At 43.9% G+C, this 16092-nt stretch overlaps 2 protein-coding genes and 1 long non-coding RNA gene across 4 annotated transcripts in view; 1 reads left to right on the top strand and 2 right to left on the bottom strand.

Annotated features, from left to right (window-relative positions):
• ANGPT2 (angiopoietin 2) overlaps positions 1-15073 on the top strand; it is a 41604-nt gene extending 26531 nt beyond the window's left edge. Inside the window, exons 3-4 of the mRNA XM_030555571.1 lie at positions 9625-9746; positions 14781-15073. Coding sequence (XP_030411431.1) covers positions 9625-9746; positions 14781-15021 — 363 coding nt within the window. The 3' untranslated portion in view covers positions 15022-15073. The remainder of the gene's footprint in view (positions 1-9624; positions 9747-14780) is intronic.
• The window catches only part of MCPH1 (microcephalin 1), a 203078-nt gene that overhangs the window by 85539 nt on the left and 101447 nt on the right, over positions 1-16092 (bottom strand). The window lies entirely within an intron of this gene.
• On the bottom strand, positions 18-5677 carry LOC115648259. Its single transcript, XR_003999504.1, has 3 exons — positions 5667-5677; positions 2366-2372; positions 18-101 (listed from the first exon to the last, which is right to left on the bottom strand). It is a non-coding gene; the product is annotated as an uncharacterized LOC115648259 (long non-coding RNA).

The following is a 16092-nucleotide window of genomic DNA, read 5'->3' as shown; positions in this document are numbered from 1 at the left end:
TGCAGACTGGGTCTTAGCATAATCTCCTCTTGGTGCATAGGCAGGTGCAAGATAAGAAGCATTCCATACCCACCCATCAGAAAGTCGATAGGTGTAAGGTCCTTCTATGATTTTAAGAGGAGCTGTGAATTTATGGTCCCCTTTGTGAAAAATTCCAGGTTTTCATATTCTAACGAAGAAACCACACTCTCACTTTGGTTCCTTAGCACCCCGCTGTTTGTCTGTGAAAGTCTTATACTTTGCTTGGTTCTGTCCAACTGTTTTTCTCACATCATCCTCAGTTGGGGCCTCAGGTCATGCCTTTAACAATCCAGCAATGTTCAGTTTAGTATTCATCTGTTTCCCATGCAGTAACTCTGAGGGTTATCTTTGCATTGTGGCATGTCATGTAGCCCGGTATGCTTGCAAGAAATCAGTAGTGAAGGATATCCACAATCACCCTTCCAGTTCAGCCATTTACAAACTCTCTTTCAAACTTCTCTTAAACCATTTGATTTCCCCCATTGGCTTGAGGGTAATATAGGGATGACCTTCTGTGTAAAATGTTCATCTCTGCTAGAAAGGTTTCAAACTCCAGGGAAGTAAATTGACTACCATTATCTGAAACCAGTTCTTTGGGGTTTCCTTCCCTGCTAAAAACTGAAGAAACTTAATTACTGTAGCAGAAGAGATTTGCGATGTAAACGCTACCTCAGGTCATTTACTGAAATAGTCTATTAAAGTGATGGCATAATGACAGTCAATTGGAGCAGTATCAAAGGGTCCTACAGTGTCAATTGCCACTTTTCCCCATGCAGATTCAGGAAGAGGAACAGGCTGTAATGGAGGGGTACATGTCTTTGCTGTCTTATCATGCATTTGGCAAGAGACACAGGATTTTAGGAGTGCTTCAGTTTGAGAGTCCATACCTGGCCACCAATACAGATCCCATAGTCATTGTTTGGTTCTGACAATTCCTTGATGAGTATCGTGTGCCAGGTGTATGAGTTTTGACTGTAATTCTTCTGGCACAAGTAGCTGGTGTGTACCTCATAGCACACAGCCATCGAGCAAAGAAAGTTCATCCCAAACTCTAAAATAAGGCAGCAAAACTGGGTCAAGGTTTTCAGGGTTACTGGGCCATCTCTTTGTCAAAAATTCCCGTAGTTTTTGTTGAACTGGACAGGCTGAACAAACAAAATTGTTCTCTTGTAACTGCGGTAAGAGTGCTTGTAATAAGCAGAACTACTACATCCTCATCCTCCGGTGTACCATCTGGCAAAGACAAAGGCAGGTGAGAAAGGCAATCAGCTACCACATTTTTGTTTCCAGGCTTACATTCCAGTTCAAAATTGAAAGAGTAGTCTTGCAGACCATCTAGCAATATGATATCCTGTACTTTCCAGTCCTTTCGTGGTGAGTAACGTCATGAAAGGGCTGCGGTCTGTACACAACTTGAACGTGCGGCCCCACAGGTAAGTTCTCCATTTTTCAGTAGCCCAGACGCAAGCAAGTGCTTCTTTTTCAACTGCAGAATATTTTCTCTCAGCATTACTTAGTGTCCTTGAAGCAAATGCAACAGTCCTCTCTGTGTCGTCCTCATGAAGTCGTGTGAGGACAGCCCCAAGTCCATAATCAGTTACAACTGTGGGCAATGCAGGACTGAATAGTGCAAGTACTGGACTATGCAAAATCAAGTCTTTCATCGTTTCGAAACTAGCTTTTGCATCCGTTGTCCACACTAAGGTTGAACTTCTCTGTAGTAATTCTCGTAACAGTTCAACGATAGAAGCATAATTGGAAATGAATTTTGCATACCAGGAGGTAAGACCCAAGAAGGCATGTAAGGTTTGCAAATCTGTTGAAGGAGGAGCATTTGAAATTGCCAGGATATGATCGGGATCAGATTTTAGTCCAGCTTGTGAAATTGTATGCCCCAGAAAGGAGAGTTCAGTTTGTCTAACTTTGCATTTGGACCTATTGAGCTTGAGGCCTGCTTTGCTGATGCAGTTTAGTACAGACTGCAGGTTATTGTCATGTTCCTCAGTAGTATTTCCAAACATGATAATATCATCCAAATAGCACTGAACTCCATGTTGATTCTTCAGAATAAATGACATTTTTTGGAAGGCACTTGGGGCTGATGCGAGACCATATGGAACACGTTTAAAACAAAATAGTCCCTTGTGTATAATAAATGCTGTGAGGTCTCTGCTATCTTCATGCAACATAACCTGATGGTATGTGCTCTGCAAATCAAGAGTAGAAAACATCTTTGCTCCACAGAGTTCTGCAAATACTTCTTCTGTGTGAGGAAGAGGATGGCTGTCAAACACAATAGCTTTATTTGTCTCCCTTAAGTCCACATAAAGGCGAATGCCTCCACCCTTCTTCTGCGTCACTAATATAGGTGAAACCCATTCTGAGGAGTTAATCTCTTCAATAATGTCCTTTTGAACAAGTTTTCTAAGTTCCTCTGAAACAGCTTCTCTGACTGAAAATGGTAAGCGCCATAATTTCTGTCATACAGGCATCACATTATTCTGCATTTTAACTTTATGCAGAAACCCATAAGCACAGCTGAGTTTCTCCTCAACCTGGTGTTGGGTCCCAGCTGAAACTGGTGTGTGTACTGCAAGAGTGCTTTGCTGAGGAAGATCAATTCGTCCATTAACTACTATGAGATTTAAGGCAGCCAATAAATCTCTGCCAAGGATAGGAGTGCCTTTGTGGACAATATAGAACTCTGCAGTTACACAGCAATCACCAAAACTAACTATTGCTGGCAGGCAGCCATATACTGGAATATGGTTTTTCAAATAGCACACCAACTGAAGTTTGGGTTCAGTAAGAGTGAAGCATTAATTATTGCTCTAATTGAAAAGCATTTGTTCTGCTAACAGCCAAATCTTCAAAAACCGATTTTTTCTAACCGCCTCAGCAAACAAACAGTTCTAAATTGTAGAGTAAGATATAGAAGGATAAATCCTGTATTGAAGTAAAATTGTATTATGTATTTCGTAACTTCTGTTAACATGGTAGGCAAATTCAGACATGTATTTCTATAGCAGATATTTAAAATGTTTAGCATGTATATTATGCTTCATATGTTCAAAGTACTGTACAAATATTAACTAAAATATTCACAGCACATACTGCTATTTATAGATATTATTTGGAAGAGATATTTGTCACCTACAGTATATATTTGTTTGAGCCTGCATGGTAAACTGATGGCTCCAGTCAGAAGCAAGTTAAATACGTCTTTATGACTTTATCACTAAGAACCACCATGAGATTCAAAGATCCCCATGTGTTTTCACTTGCTGAGACAATATTTGTATCCACTCACAATAAAGTCTTTACAGAAATTACCCAACTAGGAAAAAGACTGTCACTCCAACTTTCTTTCTCTGAAATTACTGTTGAGTAGGTTAAAAGCTTAATTAATAGCAGAAGGAGATTAACCAAACAATTGCTCTCTCAAGGACACTCATTCTTTGGCAATAATTCTCAATTACACTTAAGTGTGAAATCATGTCCTGAATGACTGTTTAACATGAAGGATGTGAGTAATCAATTCTTCCTGTCAACTAAAGCCAAATCCTGATGAACTAAAAAAGCTATTCTAAACCAGAAAACTGACATTGTCTAGAGAACACACATAAGAACGTAACATAACAAAGCAAAAATGATCTTCCACGCCACATCACAATACTATTGTTTTTTTTTTCAGTGGTAGATGTAATTCTGAATAAAAAGGAACTTGGATAAGGAAATGGTTTACTAAAACTGAAACCATGGAATGAATCTATTAAAAATTTGGTCACATGGTAAACAGTTCAATCCAAATGATGTTTTTCACTTCTAGACACCTGTGACACTCTGGTCCCATTGAAGTCAAAGGCAATATTCCCAAGGACTTCAGCATGGCCAGGATATGACCACCCATATTAAAAGAAAATGCTTTATATATTCACACCAGAATGGGAAAAATCTTACAGAGGAAATCATTCTTTAAAGAGCAAATACAATAAATACTGAGGGAATTCTGTCTCCCAAAATTTTAAATTCTGCACCTAAAAATTCTGCAGAGGATCTAGGTGAAGGTGGTTGGGGCTCCGCGGGGGGGTGTGTGTCTAGGTGTGGGGTCCAAGTGCTGGAGGAGTGGGGCTTGATGGGGTGGGGGTCCAGGTGCAGCTGGTTGGGGATCAGCGGGGTGAAGGGCTTGGAGGGGTCCAAGGCCATGGCTACACTTACAGTTCTGCAGCGCTGGTAGTTACAGCTGTGTTCGTACAGCTGTGTAGGGCCAGCGCTGCAGTGTGGCCACACTGACAGCTACCAGCGCTGCAGTGTGGCCACATTTGCAGCACTTGCAGCGCTGTTGGGAGTGGTGCATTGTGGGCAGCTATCCCACAGAGCACCTCGTCCTATTTTGGCGCTGTGGCTTGTGGGAAGGGGAAGGAAGTGTGCGGGTCTTTCCGCTTCCTGTTCCAACGCCCCGTGGTGCTTTGCTACACATTCCGAGCAGTTTGGCGGCATTGTGAGTCTGCAGTGCGATTTCTGAGATTTCTGTTACAAATGGAGCCTGAGCTGCTAAGGACCTTGCTGATGAATGTTGCCAGCATATCACGCATGGCAGTGGAGCTATTCCTTCAGCTGCAAAGTGACAGTGAGGAGTCAGACGATGATATTGAAACGCCTGACGCTCAAGACACTCAATTGCTTGTGGCAGTAACAGACGTGCTCAGCACCGTGGAATGGCGCCTTTGGGCTCGGGAAACCCACACTAAGTGGTGGGATCACATCGCCCTGCAAGCCTGGGATGACGAGCAGTGGCTGCAGAATTTTCGGATGAGAAACGCCACTTTCATGGGACTGTGTGCGGAGCTCGCCCCTACCCTGCGGCGCAGGGACACTAGATTGAGAGCTGCCCTGCCAGTGGAGAAGCGGGTGGCTATTGCAATCTGGAAGCTGGCAACTCCAGACAGCTACCGATCGGTGGCGAACCAGTTTGGAGTGGGAAAGTCCACCGTTGGAATGGTGCTGATGCAAGTTTGCACAGCCATTAATCGCACCCTGCTAAGGAGAACTGTGACTCTGGGGAACGTGCAGGACATTGTGGATGGCTTTGCACAAATGGGTTTCCCTAACTGTGGAGGGGCAATAGATGGGACGCATATTCCTATTCTGTCACCACCCCACCTGGCATCAGAGTACGTTAATCGCAAGGGGTATTTCTCCGTGGTTCTGCAAGCGCTTGTGGATCACCGTGGGCGTTTCACTGACATTTACTCAGGATGGCCTGGAAAGGTGCATGATGCACGCATCTTTCGGAACAGTGCCCTGTTCAGGAAGCTGAGGGCCGGGACTTTTTTCCCAGACCGCAAGATCACAGTAGGGGACGTCGAAATGCCCACTGTGATCCTTGGAGACCTCGCTTACCCCTTAATGCCTTGGCTCATGAAACCGTATACAGGGAAGCTTGACAGGAGCAAGGACCGGTTCAACTACAGGCTGAGCTGGTGCAGAATGGAGTGTGCTTTTGGCCGTTTGAAAGCCCGCTGGAGGTGTCTTTATGGGAAGCTAGATTTGGGGGAAAGCAGCATCTCCGCTGTGATATCCGCGTGCTGTACCCTCCATAATATTTGTGAAGGGAAGGGTGAAAGATTCAGTGAGGAGTGGACCTCTGAGGTTTGACGCCTAGAGGCTGAATTTGCACAGCCAGAGAGCAGGGCTACTAGAGAGGCCCAGGAAAGGGCTTCAAGGATTAGGGATGCCTTAAGGGAGCAATTTGATGCTGAGAGCCAACAGTAATGTTTGGTGCCTTTGCTGTGCTCCTTTCTACCTTGGGGTACAGTATTTACCACTTTCTGCAATAATAAAAAGTATTGTAAAAGCCATAAAATCCTTTATTCAAAGTACAGTACATAAAAGGCCAGGGGGGTTAGGGTGGTGGACTGTACATTCAGAGGTTTGAATATGTCCTGTTTGGATTGCTGTTCAATGTCTGCTGCACTTCAGGATTACTATGCAGCAGAGTAATGGGGGTGGAGTGCACAGGGTAAGGATTGTAGTTATCAGGGCTGGTAGGTGATCGTACAGGTGTTGGGGGCAGCTGGGGGTAATAAGAAACTGGCTGCTGGAGAAAGGTGTTTTGTGCAAATACTGGGGAACAAGAAAGAGAGCTTTGGGAGGGTTGTGGGTTACCACGGTACAGATCTGCCTGCATGGCTATGAGAGACTTGAAAGAGTCAGTTTGGCGAGCCAGGAGGCTTATCATGTGCTTTGAGGTTTTTTTGGTAGCCAATTCCTTTCTCCTGCTTTGTGTTTGCCTCCACTCATACATTTTCTCTCTCCATTCCTGCGTCTTCCTACTTTCTCTGCTGTAGTGATTCATAACTGCTTTGATCAATTCTTCTTTTGATTTTCGCGGATTTTTTCTCAAGTTCTGCAAGCGACGTGAGGCCGGTGATCCGGCTGCATTAGTCAAGGTCACTAAAAAAAACAGATAGAAACATGTAATACACAGAGGCTACATTGTTTATTATCACACAGTGAAGGAGTTTGTAGACTTTTTGTAGCATCATTCCCACATACCTAACATAACACAGAGAGGCCAGGGAAGCGAAGGCATGGCGAGCAATGGGGTGAGTGTTTCTGCCCCGACTTCACCTGGGAGGGGGAACTGACTGATGGCTCACTGGGGTTTATCTGCACTGGGTAGAGGAGGTAGCTGGTGGCCTGCACAGGGGACAGTAGGGAACATGAAGCTGGCGAGCTGCTGGTGGGGGGGCGGGGCGGGTGGTCCGCGGAACTGCCGGCCTGCTGGGGGGGGGGCGGAACGCACAGCGCTGCTGGCGACCTGCTGCAAGGGGGGTGGGGAGACCGGAACGCACCGCGGTGCTGGCTACCTGCTGCAAGAGGGGTGGGGAGACCGGAACGCACAGCGGTGCTGGCTACCTGCTGGGAGGGGCTGGGGGGGAGACCGAAACGCACAGCGGTGCTGGCGACCTGCTGGCGGGGGTGGGGAGACCGGAACGCACAGCGGTGCTGGCGACCTGCTGGAAGGGGGGTAGGGAGACCGGAACGCACCGCGGTGCTGGCTACCTGCTGCAAGGGGGGTGGGGAGACCGGAACGCACCGCGGTGCTGGCTACCTGCTGCAAGGGGGGTGGGGAGACCAGAACGCACAGCGGTTCTGGCTACCTGCTGCAAGTGGGGTGGGGAGACCAGAACGCACAGCGGTGCTGGCGACCTGCTGGAAGAGGGGTGGGGAGACTGGAACGCACCGCGGTGCTGGCTACCTGCAGCAAGAGGGGTGGGGAGACCAGAACGCACAGCGGTGCTGGCTACCTGCTGGGAGGGGCGGGGGGGGGGGCGCGAACCTGGCGCCCTGCACTGAAGTATCCCTAAATTCTCGAAAGGGTTTCCTACTGCCAGATACATCACTGCTGCGTGTTACCTGGGAAGAGAGGGAGGGTCTTCTACAGCAATGTAGATTCCGCCCTGGCCCCTATGCAGCTTGCCTGTGTGCAGCCATGGTATCCCCACCCCTCGCTGCACAGTGGATCGGACGAGTTAGCCTGACCGGGACAAGGACCACGGTGGCTCTCCCTATAAACTTGCGAAAGCACATTGCCCACGCTCTGGCTGCAACTTTTCAAGGGATTACAGAGACGTGATAGAGCAAATCAATGGGCTATTCCACGTTTAGGCATGCATGCAGGCAGCCATAACCCAAACCGTCCTCTCCCAAAACATAAAATCTGCTTACCCCGAGCACGCTCCTCTGCTTCTTCTTCACCAGCAACTTCCCGCTGCTGCGACTGGCTAGCCTCCTCCTGGCTTGAGAAGAGCTCCTGGCTGCATGCCTCCTGGGACTCCGGGGTGTCTCCCTCCACCCCAGTAGCTTCACTCTCGGCTTCCTATACACCCTCCCCCACTTCTCCCTGCTCTGAACTCTCCATCGTGCTCCTAGGATTGGCAGTGGGGTCACACCCAAGTATAGGCATCCAGCTCCTTGTAAAAACGGCAGGTCATGGGGGCAGCTCCTGAGCGGCAATTTCCCTCACGGGCTTTGCAGTAAGCACTGCGCAGCTCCTTAATTTTTACCCTGCACTGCAACGCGTCCCGTTCATGGCCCCTTATCAGCAAGGACTGTGATATCTGCCCATAGGTATCATAATTTCTCCGGCTGGAGCGCAGCTGTGCTTGCACAGCTTCCTCACCCCAAACACTGATGAGGTCCTGCAACTCGGAATTGTTCCATGCTGGGACGCGTCTGGGGCATGGAGGCATGGTCGCTGATTGATTGATTGATTGATTGCACTCCACACCTGGCTGAGCAAACAGGAAGGGGATTTGTAAAATTCCCGGGGCATTTAAAGGTGGGGTCAGCTGAGCCCAGGGCAGTGGAGTGTGCAGGATTACCAGAAAGGCTTAAAAGGTATGCTGGGATACCTCCTTATACCCCGGAGGTCAATAAAAGCGTTGGTGGGGTCCACACTTGCTGACCAGCGCTGGATCACCAGCGCTGGAATCGCTACACCCGAGGCTCGACCGGCTGTACAGCCAGCGCTGCAACCAGGGAGTTGCAGCGCTGGCCGTGCTTTGCAAGTTGGCCACATCCTAAGTTGCAGCGCTGTAACCCCCTCACCAGTGCTGCAACTCTCTAGTGTAGCCATGGCCCAAGTATAGCACGGTAGGGTTTGTCAGAGTGAGGGTTTGATGGGCCTGTGTAGCAGGGGAGCCCCAGCTGCTGCTGAGGGGACACTACATGCCTGGCTCCTGCTTCCCTCACGATTTCCCTATCCCCTTTTCTTCTCCATCTCACTCCCATATTTCCCTCCCCTTTCCCTCTTCCCCTTCCTTCTTTCATTCCCCCGCAGGCACTCACTGATGCACAGAATAAAAAATAGGAAGGCTCCCAACACACAGAAGGGGATCACGACCAGCACTAGGACCAAGGAGGCGGCGTTCAGCTGCAGAGCCAGTGGCAGAAGGGGAGGGGATGAGGAGCAGGCGCACGTAGCCCCTGTGCCCCCTGCCCCATGCCTCACCTCTGTTTGGAGGGGGGCAACCCCCCCCCCCAAATGCGCCCATGGTCGCCTCCTGCCCAAGCTGCTTTCTTCAGGGAAACACAGGAAATCTGCAGGGGACAGGGGTGTTTTCTGCAGGCATGCAGTCACTCTGAATGCCCCCAAGAGTAAATAAATTTCAAATACTGATTCTCATCTACCTCATTAGAAAGCTAATGGACAAAGTAATTTTGCAACACTGAATCACAAATGTGGTTTATAAAACCACCACTGAAACATTCCTCAAGATAAAGATAAGGTAAGTGGAAATATAAATTATGATTCATTTTTTTAATGGTCAAACAAAAAACTACAGTAATTCTGAGCATTTTCCATTATAACCATAATTAATGTATTTATGCCCAAATCAGTGTGTGTGTGTGTGTGTGTATATATTATATATATGCATGCACATGTACAGATTATATGACAAAAAAATAAATATTTTTATTTTATTTTCTACATATAATAATTAGTGACTCTAGAATAGGATTAAATTATAACTAGACAAAAAAAAACTTAGCTTGGGTTTTCAAAGTTGCTTATTTATTTATTTATTTTATTAGGTATTAAATCAGACAACAAGACTTGAACTTCAGCTTCTGGAACATTCTCTTTCCACCAACAAATTAGAAAGGCAGATTTCAGATCAAACCAATGAAATAACTAAGTTGCAAGAAAAAAACAGGTAAGATAGCTCTTCCTCTCCAGCATGCTAGATTGTCCTTTTAATATTGTTTTTCTGCATGAAAATATTTCTCTTCCAAAATGATACCTCAGTGGTTGTGCCCGACTTAGAGAACCTTTACTCAATTAAGAAATAATAAGGGGAAATTCTTTTTTTTAGTAAGCATAAAATAATAAAGCTGGAATGAGATGAGCAGAGCAAAACAAAAAACAAAAAACCCTGGAATCTCTGTATTCTCTAACTTATATAAATTGTCATTGTGGTATTATTGCCTAAATTAAGTCTCAAGCTAACCGTTATACCACTTTTCTACTGAAATAGTAATTTTTAGAAAACATCTACTAAAACATTCTCAAAAGAAAAATGATGTAAAAACTGAAATTTCCAGAATCCTCTAATTTTATAAATAATTAGCTTTGTTCATAAATTCTTGCTCCTCAAAAGCGTAAATGTATTATTGTAAATACAAACCTTCAGTTTTCCATTGCCTTTGTATGCAACTATTAGTATTAGCTACACATTTATTATGCAATGTTAAAGATTAATGTTGGATAACTGATTTGTTTCAGTAGTGATTTCCGCTCCGTGTACTATAAAAGTATTCTTAAATACAACATTTTCAGTTTGATTGTTATGTTTTCCCATGATCAATAAAGGAAATACCATTGTGTGCAATGAAGCCATAAATGTGCAAAAGCTCAGACATCTTCTTTAGGACTAAAATAAAAGCACTATCAGGATTAATATAAAAACAGACCACGACACACCAAATGAAAGTGCCACCTGACCCTGCCAGAACAACAAATAAGAACATAAGAACGGCCATACTGGGTCAGACCAAAGGTTCATCTAGCCCAGTATCCTGTCTACCGACAGTGGCCAATGCCAGGTACCCCACAGGGAGTGAACCTAACAGGTGATGATCAAGTGATCTCTCTCCTGCCATCCATCTCCACCCTCTGACAAATAGTCCATCCTGACTAATAGCCATTAATGGACTTAACCTCCATGAATTTATCCAGTTCTCTTTTTAACACTGTTATAGTCCTAGACTTCACAACCTCCTCAGGCAAGGAGTTCCACAAGCTGACTGTGTGAAGAAGAACTTCCTTTTATTTGTTTTAAACTTGCTGCCCATTAATGTCATTTGGTGCCCCCTAGTTCTTGTATTATGGGAATAAGTAAATAACTTTTCCTTATTTACTTTCTCCACATCACTCATGATTTTCTATACTTCTATCATATCCTCCCTTTAGTCTCCTCTTTTCCAAGCTGAAAAGTCCTAGCCTCTTTAATCTCTCCTCATATGGGACTTGTTCCAAACCCCTAATCATTTTAGCTGCCCTTCTCTGAACCTTTGCTAGTGCCAGTATATCTTTTTTGAGATGAGGAGACCACATCTGTATGCAGTATTCAAGATATGGGCGTACCATTGATTTATATAAGGGCATTAATATATTCTCCCTCTTATTCTCTGTCCCATTTTTAATGGTTCCTAACATCCTGTTTGCTCTTTTGACTGCCTCTGAACACTGCGTGGACGTCTTCAGAGAACTATCCATGATGACTCCAAGATCTTTTTCCTGATTCGCTGTAGCTAAATTAGCCCCCATCATATTGTATGTATAGTTGGGGTTATTTTTTCCAATGTGCATTATCTGCACATTGGAAAAAGTCTGCAGCTATCCCTCCACTGCTACAATGATCAATACCCCCACAAAGCAGCCTTTCATAATCCAGGGGTCATACGCATGCCTATTATATGTGATATACCTCATCCAGTGCACTAAATGCCCCAACGACTATGGGTGAAACCAGATAATCACTAAGCCCTCGAATTAACTCACATAGGTAAATGATAAGACAAAAGCACCATATCACCTACTAGTGAACATTTTTCACAAAGCAAAGCAATCACTCTATATCTGACCTCTCAGTCCTCATCCTCAAAGGAATCCTGCATAACACCTTCAAAAGACGAGCCAGGGAGCTTAAATTAATAACTTTGCTAGTTACTAAAAATCACGGTCTTAATAAAGACACTGGATTTATGGCTTATTACAACAATCTGTAACCCACTTTTTGTCCTATGATTACAGTGGTGTAAATGGCCACTTCACCTTCAATGGTCCCTTAGAATACGTGCTAACTACTCATGCTAAACTATATGTTCGACCTTCTATTTAGCTATGACACTGAGTATCTTTCCCAGACCTCAGAAAGAGCTCTGTGTAGCTCAGATCTTGTCTCTCTTACCAACAGAAGTTGGTCCAATAAAAGATATTACCTAGCGTTCTCCTAAATATCCTGGGACTGACAACACTACAACACTGCATATAAAAACATTGTCACACAACCCCAATCTATTGCCTGCTCACTTTCTATCATACCTCTCTCTCTTCCTTTCTGAAAGTTATTTAGAAAGGAGTTGAAATGGGTTCAGCAATGCATTTTAATGCCATTGTTGTCATGTCATGACAGTTCTCATAATGAATACACATCATCCTTTGTTAGAATGATATATTACTTTAGAGACAAGGTAGCCAACAACTAATGAATGGACTGGCACACATATAATAAAACAGGCAGAGGACCATCTTATCAGCCTTGTTTTTACTGCGTGGTCTGCGGAGCCTATTGGCCCAGAAGGGCCCTAAAGCATCAGCTCTGAGCTCACTGCAGGGCCAGGACACACAAGCTTGGTTGCACCTTCTCCCTACCAGCCAGCCTAAATATAAAGGGCACAGCCAAGTAAAGATGTCTAGGTTTAAAAGAACTTAACCTATGTCAGACAGGAAACCACATCTTGGTTAAACAATATTTGGGAAGTTACAGGTGATATCTTCATGTGAAAAGAGGGTGTTCTCATAAATGTTTCAAAAGTGCCTAAGTAACAAATGCCTAAGTCTCATCATCAAAGATGACTAGACATTTAGCAGCCTGAGTCCCACTGACTTGCAGTGAGACATAGGGATGGTCTACACTGGGAATTTACAGTAGCATAGCTGTATCTATCAGAGGTCTGAAAAATCTGCACACCTGAGAGATGCAGCTATGCCAGACTGAACCCTGATGTAGACAGCACTAGTGCTGCTGTAGCAGTTTAAGTGTAGACATATCATCTTTTGTTTACCATGCTTAATTTACATGAGAGACAGGGATAGGCGAATATGCAGTATGGGTCTGGCAGAAAACCTGCAGGCTAACTCTGCTTTGAAGGCCGGGGTCCTGTTCTCAAAGGGCACTGTGACATCCACCATGATAATCTTCTTCCGGTACTCATTGGTGATGATGATGTCTGGTCGCAGTTGGCTGTTAGTTCCGGAGATGGAGGAATTCACAGTAACCTTCCCTACAGGTGGTGGGTTGGCTCTGATCAGGCAATCTTGGATAGTGTTGTGTCGCAGCTGCCAGGCTTTGGAATGGGGCTTGCAACTACTTACTATCCAGCCTAACCCAATCAAACCTTGTCTCATCTCGGCTTAAAGAAAAGTAGTGTTATTGTCTGTTAGCACAGGGCTATCCAGGTGCAGAGTCAGATCACTGCCAAAGATTACTGCTACCATTTCTAATCCATTATATTGGGGAAGAGATGATCCTATTCAGGCCCCTGGCTCCCAACCACTCCATTTGCTGAAAGCTAGAATGAAAATCCAGCCATTATCCTTGCCTTCTTCCATATCCAATGGTTGCCCAGCAAAGGTGCCATAGTTTTTGCTTAACCAGCTTCATCCACCACATTGTCATATTAATAATCGTCTCTGAGGGATGTTATCGGGGGACAAAACTAGTTTCTAATATGAACAACACATAACTGTCAAACCTCAGAAGTTTATTTTAGTTTCAAATAGTAAACAATTTGGAGATGAATCTAAAAGTAGCAATAGCAGAATACTTTAGTCTACATCAAAACCATATTTTTCAACGAGAAAAAAAAGTTGGACAGACATGTTTTGACATTTGTGCTTGCTGCCCTGTTATATTTGTGTTTGCTCCCTGAAGACTTTATATACCAGCTATCTACAAACAACAGTCTTTATCCAATAGGAGCAAAGTAAATATTCAATTTTAAAATGTCACTATAATTTTTGACTACAGTTACCAGACCTGAGATCACTACAGCATTACTGAAACATGTCAAAATGATCTGAATACTGGAAGTATTATTTCTTATCTTTCCAGCATTCAGTTTATCCCTTAATTAATAAACAAACACACACACATACACACACACAAAACCAAACCAAACCCAAAACTTTTATGTTTTAAATAAACACTGTGAAATATTTGAACAACATCAGAGAAAGTTACATCCTTTTAACCTTCTTCCTCTCCAATTCTGGAAAAGGTAACAAGCACACTTTCAGTAATTATATATTCGTAGCTTTTCCAACTATAACAGTCAGATCTAATTTCTACTGTTGAGGCCAAAGAAGTATTTTATTAAAAAACTGGAGAGAAAATAGAAAGTTGAATAGGTTTGATATTTAAATGGGTCACTTATTCTAATGATAAAGGTCTCTGAGGCTAGCTTTTCCTTAAATTACTGAAGAGAAAAGTAGTATTATTCAAGGCACTTGAATAACTATAAATAATAGTTACTCTAGGTTTAAATCAGTTTCATGTCTGATTCTCCTACTACCTTCAAGAGAGATTGTTTTCCTTTCAAGTCCAGAATTATATTTTTCCCTTCATACTACCAAAGTATTGTGGAAAACATAAGAGTTGTTATGGTGTATGAACTGGCAATACTAAGCATACTATACAATGGCCAAAGAGTCGTTCATTTATTTGACTAATGGAACAGATTATAGTTACGTAATGCATCAAACAAAGCGGTATGTCAACTAAATACAGTTCATGGTGTTCTGCATGACACTGCGTGTATAACATTCTCTGCAGAATCCAGTTAGAAAAAGTCAGTCAGAGTACAAATATGTTAAGATGGAAAATAACTTCTATAACAGGCTTAATAGTCTTCAGCTAAAAACCACAGAAATGCTCGATTGACCCTAATTATATTCTTTTTATTAGCTTTCTAGAAAAAAAAGTCCTTGATATGGAAGACAAGCATACACTTCAGCTGCAATCAATCAAAGATGAAAAAGATCAACTTCAAGTACTAGTATCCAGACAAAATTCTATAATAGAAGAACTAGAGAAACAGTTAGTCACTGCTACGGTAAACAATTCAGTTATGCAAAAACAGCAACATGATCTGATGGAGACTGTTCACAACTTGCTTACTATGATAGCTACACCAAACTGTAAGTGAAGCATAAACACTATTATATCAGGTGAATAGCACTCACTAACTTTGTGTATCCTTACATGTTCTATCTTCTCCCCACCTTAGCATCTCAAAAATGCATTTATGTATTATATTGTCAAAGTCCTGCATCAATGAATTGTTTGACTTGCTATAATATTTAAGACTTATCCAGAAGAGGTAAGCCCATTAGTCATAACCTTACCCTCTCTCCATCCCTCCCCTTCAAACTCTCCCCCAAACCAAAACAAATATCCCATACATTTGTTTTCAACAATATCTTGTTTAGTTTCTGTGAGTTATATTGCTTTGCTTTGCCAGACCAGTTCCCAGTAGGCATCCCCGTTGAGTTTGACAAGTGTCTCATAGTCTCAACATGGCACAAACATCTGGCAGCCTTTTCAAACACCCCTCGTCCAAGCCGGATCCTGGCACATCCAGCTGGGCTGCCAGCAGGGTTTGTAGTTTCTCTTCCTGAGGACAACTGTGGGCACAGGCTTTGTGGGCACTGGCTTTGTTAGCACTGGTAACCTCTCTGTCTCCTCCTTTCAGTTCCCCAGGTTTGAGCAAGGAAGGAACAGCCAGGATAGGCAGCTGAAGATGAGGGGTTCAATATTAGCCCAAGGCTCTCTCAAGCAAGACCCCAACCCACAGACAGCATGCATCTACCCTGACAACTCCACCCAGACTTCCCGACCCCTCCCCATATACCCTAGAACTCACTCACCTCAGCACTCAAATCCCTCAGCCCCACCCATCTATGCTAACCATAGCTGGCAAGATGTGTGTGCTCCATGTCCAACCCTACCAGTTTTTGGGGATGGGTGCATTGACCAGATGCTGAAATTTATGGCTATATGCAAATTATTTTCAAGACAGACTATAGAATCTTTGTTCTTTAGGTTGACAGGGGCTGGGAATACAGTGCAGCATGCATAGCCTCTAAATTTATTCTGTCTGAAATTACCACACACACAGTTTAAAACAAGTGTTTTCAGTACAGTTGAAAGTACAGTGTGGATGACTTCAGTATTCTCAATTCAGCAATCTCCACAGAACCCAAATTTGCTTATAACT

This window comes from Gopherus evgoodei, chromosome 3, assembly GCF_007399415.2.
Source record: "Gopherus evgoodei ecotype Sinaloan lineage chromosome 3, rGopEvg1_v1.p, whole genome shotgun sequence".
Taxonomy (NCBI): Eukaryota; Metazoa; Chordata; order Testudines; family Testudinidae; genus Gopherus; species Gopherus evgoodei.
This window is presented reverse-complemented; position numbering and strand designations above follow the sequence as displayed.